We start from the raw sequence: 10,000 nt of genomic DNA, 5'->3' as shown, positions 1-10,000 counted from the left end.
TTTTTGTTTTTTTTTTTTCAAAGGAGTTGTTGGCTCTTCTTTCAAGTTTAATGGGAGCTTCACTGGGGATCTCCGTTTGATATCGTGGGGTTTGACACGACCAGATTCTTTTTTTGTCCTTGACGAAATACTGTATAAACTTCTTGCAAATGGTAATCCAGGCTCAGTTTCAACCCCGGTGGCATATGTGGGACGAGTGGAAGGAATCTCTTTCAACAGTTTTGCTTCATAATCGATCTTAAACTGAATGATACAAGAGTTTATGGTTGTAAGATAAATGCAAGAACTCATGGTGTCTCCGCATTTGATAATGTAAAGCTAGTTGTTGACAGTGAGTAAGGTGATATTAATTAAAATTATTATTAACACTTTATGATTATTCTAGAATGTGTGTTTCAAGAAAATTAAAAGACAATTCTAAAAACGCGAGCCATAATTATAAAATCCTCAATGCATGTTAATGAATTGCTACATATTGATTACTAATAGAAAAAAATATACTTAACCTTGTATTAATTTTGTTATCCAAATTCCATTAACAACAAAACGTATTTATGTGAATTACAATACATTATTAGAGAAGAGCAATTAATGGAAAGTGTTAACTACAAAGTGCCAATGCAAGAAATGAAATGGAAGGTTTGCATTATGCATTTAGCATGTATATAACAGAGCAACACAAATATTTAACAAAATGAAAATGGCAATTTTCCTAGCTTTCTGCCACCACCATGAAAATTGAAACTGAGATAACAATCCCTTGTGCTTCATCTTGGAAAAAATACAAAAAAACTTCAGAGGCACCGTGTATACCATGCTTTCATACTTTTCTAAAATTTGGGCTCCTTGTTTGAATACCGGCCGTTTGCATTTCACTCACACTTCATTACATGTTTGCATTTGTATTACACTGCACCTATGAACACATCCCCTTTCGAACTGAAACCCAGTCATTATCCTCTCTATATTTTGCATACAGTGGATCCAGCTTTCGTCCTACTGCCCATGCAGGTTAATTTCTTGTGGTGTTGTTCCTTTCATATTTACTTTATACAGGTCCACCAAACATCACTGATATCTCTGCTGATCAAACTGTTAATGAGGGAAACGACTTGACCCTAAACTGCACAGCAATTGGTAACCCTGCTCCCAACACCACTTGGATAAAACTTACTGATAACAGTATTGTCACAATGCCACTGACAAACATCAGAAAGACAGATGAAGGGGGATACAGATGCTCTGCATATAATGGTGTTGGAAACCTAGCTACAAAAGATGTCTTCATCACTGTATACTGTAAGTGCCTGTTATAACCAACTTTTACTAATTCTAATTACTGCCATGTTACACAAGATAGATTTTTTGTCATGGATTGATACTTCCAGCAACACTGGGCTTTAATTGTTGGAAAGCTTAAGTGAAGTAATTTTCTTGAGGAAAGCCGGCCCCGTCTTTGAGTGGACTTGTGGAAATATTATTTTATTCGATCTCTCTTTAGACAATTGAGTCAGTGTTTTTCCCTCACCTACTTTTCCCAAAGATTGTATGAAAAGAACTTATTTGAAATGTGATTTTGAGCAACTAACAGAATGAATGCTGTGCTGGTGTCACAACTAGCAGAAGAAACAGTTTAGTTTCAATTGCGAGAGTGGATTATAAAAATTAATGCCCCAGCGCTAAAAAGCCCAATTATCATCGTACAAGTGTATTCTTGATTGAACCAAAGAACGGAGGCTGGTTAGTAGCTGTAGACATATATTTCTCTCACGTGCAACAAAGACAAGCCCATTGGTAAGATTTCTCCCTGTTTGTTACCTTGTAACAAGTGAACAACCGATGCTCTCCACATACCTTATTGTGCATTGAAATTGAACTCTTGCACGTTGTTGTTAGGAAGTAAATGTATAAGGGGCTCTTGACTAGGAGCGAACAGCTCCAAGACAAACCCTAGGAAGGGCATTTTTACGTGATCTGTTTTTAGACTGCCTTTTCCGAAAAAAACAAACAAACAAACAAAGGCAGTTTTGGTTCATTGGCGCTTTGACGTGAAGTTAGTTTGTTGTAACAGGCTCCTATAAAAGTCTCGGGACACTAAGTAAATCGTCTGTGGAAACGCCGTGACAGGAATATAGGGCTGTTGTTCGCACTTAATCATGGGCTCCTGTATGCGCCTAAGGTTTTTAATTCGCAATGTTGCATGGTTACTATAAGTACATAACTTGATCACATGATCTTTCATTAAGGAATAAGGCCAAGTCGTAGGCCATTACTGCAATACCAAAGTGTAAGAACCGTGACATTGGTGGTATCTGAGTGGTAAAGGAATAAAACAGTAGGAATCGCCAATAAACAATAGTGGACATTTTAATCATAACTTTGGTCAGACAAATGTTTTCGAGAATGCCGCCATGTAGAAATACTATTTAAGACAGAAACTTAAACTGCAGAAAGTCTAGCAATGAAAGAAACAAAATGGAACCTTAGAGAGAGACCGCGATCAACTAGTCAAAATGCTGCAAACTCAGTCCTTTTTCTTAAAGTGGTACTACGACCAAAAAAACAATTCTTTTTTTTCTTTGGATTTCAAAACTATGTTGACTAAACACTAACTGACCCAAGTTTTAAGTTCTGATTTTAAAAAGACACCTGTTTATTTTAACTGGAATTTTCTTATTTATTGGTCCGCCATTACTAACTTCAAAATCTTGAGAGAGCTGGGTCGAGGAGAAAATGACGTCAAAGACTCACTAGTTTAAGAATGCAATGCGTTTGTACGCGGCCGAATTAATATGCAGCACGGGAGTTTCGGGCTTTCAGACTTTTAAACCCGTGTTTTGCATATGTAATAAATTGCGTTTACACGCTGAAATTTTATGCTAGTGAGTAAATGACGTCATTTTCTCTAGATCCAACCCTCTGAGGTCCAATCGGCCAGTTTTGAACGTGAGTAATGGCGGACAGTGAAATCCAAAACTTACACTCAAAATAAACAGCCTTTGGATAAAACTCAAAGCTCAAAATTTTGTCAGTTAGGTGTTCAGCAAACACGCTTTCAAAATCTGAAGAAAAAAAGGAAATGATTTTTTGATCATAGTACCACTTTAAGACTAACATAAAGGTTTCACTTGCACATTGGTTCCTGCTTGCACTGCAAGTCATGCATGCAGCCAACGTCTACCTAAATTACTGTAGGTTCTTACAAACTACACACTACACACATGCGGGATAACTAAAAACTAAGCTGACAACTAAGTCCACAACAAGTGTAAAACTCGAAGGTTTTAAAACTAATGACGTAGAGGGTGAAGGAAACTACATGGTGGCGAATTAAATTTAATCATTAAACTGAAAGGAAAGCGTTCAATGTTACTATTCATTACAATAAACGAGAGACTGTGTTATCTTTTCAACTCATCGGTGAAGGTTTTCCAGTATTAACTGATCAAGAATTTGTACAACAGTAACAATAGGTTGCTTGTGAAACTTGCCAAAGGTGGATGAATTTGTTTCATAACCAGTTTTAACTAACAAGAATTGATACATTGTATCTGTGGAAACTGGCCTATGAGGTTTCTGAAAACTCACCAGCAGTTTCTTGCAATCCAGTCCTCAGCTGCACAGTTCTATGGACATATTAAGCTAATTAAGGACGTTCGCGCTAATTGTTTGTGCGCACATTCATTTTCAAAAAATTAGTTAGGCTAAAGAATTTCCAATTCATCATGAAACGTTAAAGAGAAAGGACCGGGAGGCTGGAAAAGGTCGCTAATCGAGTAGTGATTGAGAGTTTTGAAAACTCGAGGTAGGTTAGTTTTAGTCAGCGACGTTGCGTAAATTTAATGGGGTTGGTTTTTTTAAAAAAAACTATTACGTTACGAACTTCTTAGTTCAAACTAAATGCATGTTTTTGAAGTTCTTTTCCTTTACTTTCAAGAAAATAGAGTAGAATTATCTTCTTCTCCTGATGCAGTTGAATAGTGCGGGCCTAAGAGGAAACAGCCAGTGATTATATTTCACAAAAAACCACGCTCCAGATGAGAAAGACGGCAATGGAGAGATATGATGCAAGATCTCAAAATTGTGACAAACTAAATTTTCCAAGAGCTTCGCAACATCGCATCGATTTGACTCGGTTACATCATTGGTGACCCCTGTTTGTTAAGACATGAATTACTTACTCCTCTTACAATGTACAAAATATCTTGAAAGAAAAAAAAAATCTTTCTTCTATATTTTAAAAAGTCTTTCGTTCCGTGTGTCCTGAGTTCCGGAAGTGGTAACAACAGGTAGCGCTTGCAAAAACACTTGTTGAGGATTAACTCTACTGTTTACGACATCCCCAGCAGCATGCAATTATCTAAAAAAATCACTTCTATATTTCTATGCACAGAAACATTGACTCTAACATTATTTTTATGATTTTCAAGGGATGAGTAGACGAGGCTACATCTCGTTATGATGACCTATTTGTCGAAATTAGGGCATTTTTCCCTTGCCTTTTCTGCAATGTCCAAAACAAAGTCGGTGCGCCCCCCCACCCTTTATTATTATTATTATTTTTCATTTGCGGAATAAGTAATTTAGAACCTAACTTCAGGCGAGAAATGAAACAAATTTCATTGTGGGAAGATTTTCGCGCGAACGTCCTTAATTGGACAGAGATGGCTGGCTGAGGGTAGGCTCCAAAATAAATACTAGCAAAATAAAATACTAGCTCTGATACAGTGTAGGTGTTGCCCTGGCCTTGAGCTTTTGAGGAGATTAGTAATATCGAATGTTCAAGAATCATGCTTAAATTCCATACCATTAAGTGAAAGCAAATGCAGTGTGTGGCATCTTTGCACCAATAGCAGGCCTAATAGCATGGTGGTTTTAAGAGTGAGATCCTTTAAGAGGTAAATCCTGAGGTTGGTGTAGTCTGGGCAAGTAAACCAGGACTGTATTTGCATCCCAAATCTTCTACATGTATATCTTTGGAGAGAAGGGTTTAGTTCAAATACACATTTACGGGAGCGGGCAGTTTGGCGATAGAAGAGATGGCACCGGAAGGGACAACAGAACCGGTCCCATTTTTGGCAATGGGTAGTGTCATTTTGCGATGGTGTCATCAATGTTACCTGGTAGACCCAGCCGTTTTTCCAGGGTAGACACCAGTTTGCCCGTAGAAGAATAATGAGTAGCTACAGAGAGGCATGAGGGGAAAACAAGTACCGGTGACGTTTTAAGTACAACTAGATGCTCCATAAAGCGTACACTGGGTTGCCTGTTGTACGTGTTACACAAAAAACAGAAGGCACTGCCCAGTATAGATTAACTATTTCCTTTTCTTTTTTTGGTTATTACGTCGCAATAGCGCAAGGTCTACTCTCAAGAAAACTGTTTGTTCATTTCCTTTAATAAAAAGCAATCTGGCATTTCATTCTGATTGCAAGCATGAAAATGGTTTAATGCCTTCCCTAATCATGGAGGATATGAGCTGTAAAAACATGCTTGTAATAGTGTACTAAAGTTCTTGGCCTTTAACACCCACTGTAACTGAGTGTTGAAAATGAAAAATGCAAGAGTAACTTGTTCGTCGTAATAGCATAAAAAGGTAAGAAGCGTTCACTACTCACGATAACAAATGTTAAGGAGAGTGAAAGAGTTCCAATGAGTGAGCCTTGAAACCGTCATAATAGACTAGTGTAACAAACTTTTATTATTCACAATAACCGAGCATTGCAAATGAAAAGTATAATTTATGATACCCAGTCATAATGGCGTAATAATGTATAAATACGCTTCACCGACCATAGCGTAATAATGTAATAAGCTTTTAGTACTCAAGACAAGGCGAGCATTCAAAATGAAAAGTGTATGGATACTCTGTTGTACTAGCGTAATAATGTAACAAGCATTTAGTGCTCACAACAACCAAGCATTGAATGAGGTGTAAGAATACTCTGTAATGTAATGAGAGCTCTTTTTAGTTCTCACGATAACCGAGTCATGACTTAGTATGTATGAATTCAGACTCACCATAATGCTATTCTCCTAAGCAAATGTCAACTGACACCAGCTATAAACACTTTTAAAAAGTACTTTATCTTAGCAAGTGCTTTACTTGCCAAACAGGCTAATTGTGACAACAACCTCCAAGCCTGTTGGTCCTCTACCCAAGCCTTGCGCTATCAGACAACACTTATGTCACGTCATGGTATAAGACAAAATATACAGAAAATTGAAGTATAGTTTTATTCCAGAGAAAACCGAAATAAGATATTCTGAGAGTACTATACCGAAGTATAAGCCTTGTAGTTCAAGCAAGCAAGGTATTTCTGAGGATAATAGTTAGCAGACTGAAAAGGAGATATGAAGCAGAAGTAAGTGGAGACCAAACAGGCTTTGTTCTGGACAAGGAAACAAATGAGCAAATCACGAACTTGTGTATTATCGTGAGTGCTAAAGCCTTTCATTGCACTTAGGTCATGCCCAACTATGGAATATAATGGTTGTAATGTTTTCTTTTTCACTGGATGGAGATGTGCTAAAGGATTTAACATGAACCTTTTCAGTGAGTACATCTTTGGGGGATACTCAGTGACTAGATATAGGAAGATCAGGCACAAGACCAGGCTGTGTGCTGTCTCCTTGTTCAATATTTATTCTGAAGAAATAATTATGACAACCACAATAGATGGAAAACCAAAAGTAATTAGTATCAGCAGCCACACAATGTTAACAATTTGCATTTTGCAAATGACATTACCCTGTTTTGCAGTGCATGATAGGACTCCCTGAATTAACCCTCTGTAGTCCGTAAGAAAGGCAAGTGAAGAGAGAGACGTACTGCTAAACACCATAAAAACAGATATTATGATGATAGGCAATGAGGGAGTTAGTGAGGATGATTTCCGGTCTCATCACTGGTTACTGTATTAAGAAGTCAAGAAAGTTATAAAGAGCTAGGATCAGAATCCAAGGTAAACTTTGAAGCAAACATGTCACATAAGATTCGGAGAATAATCGTTCTGGCAAGAGCCACAGTACAAATGTTAGGCACAATTTGGAAAAAGAAGAGGAATTAACATCAAGCTGAAGGTATTCTTACTTAGAGCTCTAGATAACCTTCCAATAGCAACTTACGGATCAGAGTCTTTTATGTTAAAGGGAGATGGTAAGGAAAAATAAGAGGTGTTATGGAAAACAGCTTGAAGTTAATCCTGGGAAGAACACTGAACAAATGAATGGTACTACGATATTGAACCCTATAGCAACTAGTAAGATAAGAATGTTCAGCCCTGTCAGGAGGAGAGGAGGACTAGAAAATAACTGAATTATCCTAGGGAACTATCACTTAAGTGGAAAAGGGGAACACCAAGGAAAGCCTATAAAAGGATGGAGCCAAAAAAGGACTGATGAACTAGCAATGCAACAAGCAGCATCTGACGGGGAGAGAGGGAGAGAGACTTGCAACTACACATTTGCAAAGCCTTGTTGAATGGCCGAGCTAAATGTATAAAAAAGAAACGGTCAAGATTTTTAACCTGAATAACTCAAAAGCACTTTCTGAAACAACGCCTTTGCACTACATGTATAACTGTTTTGAATTGTCAAGGTGGGTTAGACAAGGTCTCCCTACTTATTTATGAACAGCTTACTAGTAAGATCAGGCAAGATAAAGAAATAGACATAAGGTTTCCCATAAAGAATTAAAATGAAGTCCATTCCCCAATTATACCACCACGTTTCCATGGTTATTGTCAGTAATATATGTTTTGAGATTTGGTTAGAAAAGCAATCACAGGGAAACTCTTCTGTTTGTTTCTTATGAGTGTCGATAATAATGATATTAAGATCAAAGTTAGTTAAACTAGTGCAAAAGTTAGACACGATTCTAAACAGCTGAGGTCTCTCTTTTTTTGCCCAGATTTCTCACTCCCTTGGGATTTCTATCTGCGACAGTATATGTGTATCTCCACTCTTGATACTTCTAATAACTGCATTCAAGCTGTCAACTTGATCATTTTTTAATTAATCTGAACGAAAAAAAGGAAAAGATAAACTGGAACGTTATTTTATTACACTTAGTGATGCCAGAGGCTTAATATGCGGTGTGGCTAAAACGAAGATGAGGGTGAGGGTGAGTATCTTCCACGGCATAGATATTTTCTAATGAGGCAAACGAAAGTATTAATGCAAAAAAATATGATGAAAGAAACAGCGGGTTTGTGACTTGCTTGCTTCCTGTTAGATATCAAATAGTCAAACTTGTCCTGTACTGTTTCACGATCCCTTTATTGGAAATACTTAAGGGGGTGGCACTTAACTACAAAAAGACAGTGGTTGCTAAGGAGGCTTTTTTAGTGAAAGAGCCCTACAAATAGGTTGCATTGATGGTTCAATGAAGTAACTTTTCCATGGAAATCTGACATCACTTCAGTCAGAAGGTGTATGCACAACTACTCCCAGTTCTCTGCTGTGCATTTGAGGAGGCAGTGTGGCCCAGTGGTTAGGGCGCTTGCCTTGAGATCTGGAGATCCTGGCTTCAAGACCCGATCTGACCACTGGTTGAATTTGTTCGATCGTGGTAGTCCCTGGTTCAACTTCCTAGCTACACTTGTAAATAGCCAACTGGTTTGCCTCCGGCCAGTTGGGATTCTTAACAGTTTTAGTTGTTGTGTTCTGTTGTTTCGTTGATTGTGTTTCATTGGCCCTAAAAAGCCCCTATGGGGAGGGGTCAATTAAGTATGTATTGCATTGTATTTTATTTCAGTAAAAAAAAAAAAAAAAAAAAAAAAAACAGGTAAACGCTCCCAGCAAAGGAAAGGAGGAGGTGTTTTTTTCACCGAATGGAAATTGCCCCATGATTTTTCGTAAACTGTAGCATGGAATTTCTATTTGCAAAAAATGGAACTGATATTTTGAGAAGTGTATCAAAGGAGGGCCTTATGACACCAAATTTTTTTTAGATATAATTTCTATTAAAATCCATGCTACATATTTTGTGTTAGAATGTTCTCGTACTGTTGTGTTAGAAATTTGTGAAAAACATACATTGTAGTTAACTCACTGAGGTATTAGACATTTTCCGTTTTGGTCACGTGATTTAACTAATATGGTTGTGAGTCAAACACACAAAGGAATGTTAAATAGAACACAGTTGGAAAAAACGTATCACTGTAGAGTTAAAGGAATTGGAAAAATGACTATTTGAAGGGGTCCATACCAAGGGGTTTGGTGGTTAAGAGCCAACCCCCTGAAGTCTAAGCTCAAATGCGATCAATCAAAAACAGATAACCCATTCCTAATTCACCCTCACCATCATCCTCACCCTTGACAATATCGTCACCCTCGTTGTAGCAACGCCAGAGGTTTATACATGCCTACTTTAGCTGAATATTATGGTTATATCAATGAGATAGAGTTGAATTTCCCGACTTCTGATGGCCTGTGAAGAACAACAACAGGAAACAAACATCTTTTATTTATACCACACAATGACAAGCGAGAGAGGAAAAAGACAACATAACTTATTTAAGGTACAAGGCTGCCTGGAAAATACAGTGTAACTAAAAAGCCAATCTTGCTGGGAGATACCTGTCTTATTCTAACACACCCAATAATTTTTGCTCAGTTTTATTGGCTACTCTATGGAGGAGAGATAAGTTCTAGTCACATTTGAAAGCATGGAGTCTGCAGATCTGTCATCCAGACTTAACACATTTCTTGTTTCACGATTGTAATTTCTTTTTCAGCCCTCACAGTGACAATTGTAATGTGAAACGTGACAGCCCAAAGAACTAAGTGTAGTCCTAAAGTGTACAGTAACTTTTGATAATTGATTGGTTTTTAAATATGTACGAGCTCAAATTCGAATTTCTCAATTCTATTTAGACAAACCTGAAGGCATAACAATCGGGCTTAGTAGCTATAGTGTTCCACAAGGAGGTGCAATCAAAGTCACGTGTGTTGTGAGTGCATCTAATCCTCCCGTGTCGGAGTACCGATTCTTCCT

General features: G+C 37.6%; 1 protein-coding gene across 1 annotated transcript in view; it reads left to right on the top strand.

The window, feature by feature from the left end:
• Positions 1–10,000, top strand: part of LOC137981963 (neural cell adhesion molecule 2-like) — a 38,464-nt gene that overhangs the window by 20,410 nt on the left and 8,054 nt on the right. Inside the window, exons 3-4 of the mRNA XM_068828988.1 lie at positions 1,057–1,299; positions 9,880–10,000. The exon at positions 9,880–10,000 is cut by the window's right edge and continues 149 nt beyond it. Of these exons, the coding sequence (XP_068685089.1) occupies positions 1,057–1,299; positions 9,880–10,000 (364 nt within the window). The remainder of the gene's footprint in view (positions 1–1,056; positions 1,300–9,879) is intronic.

Source organism: Montipora foliosa, chromosome 13 (genome assembly GCF_036669935.1).
Source record: "Montipora foliosa isolate CH-2021 chromosome 13, ASM3666993v2, whole genome shotgun sequence".
NCBI lineage: Eukaryota > Metazoa > Cnidaria > Anthozoa > Scleractinia > Acroporidae > Montipora > Montipora foliosa.
The sequence above is the reverse complement of the archived record's forward strand: the minus strand, read 5'-3'. Positions and strand labels throughout refer to the sequence as shown.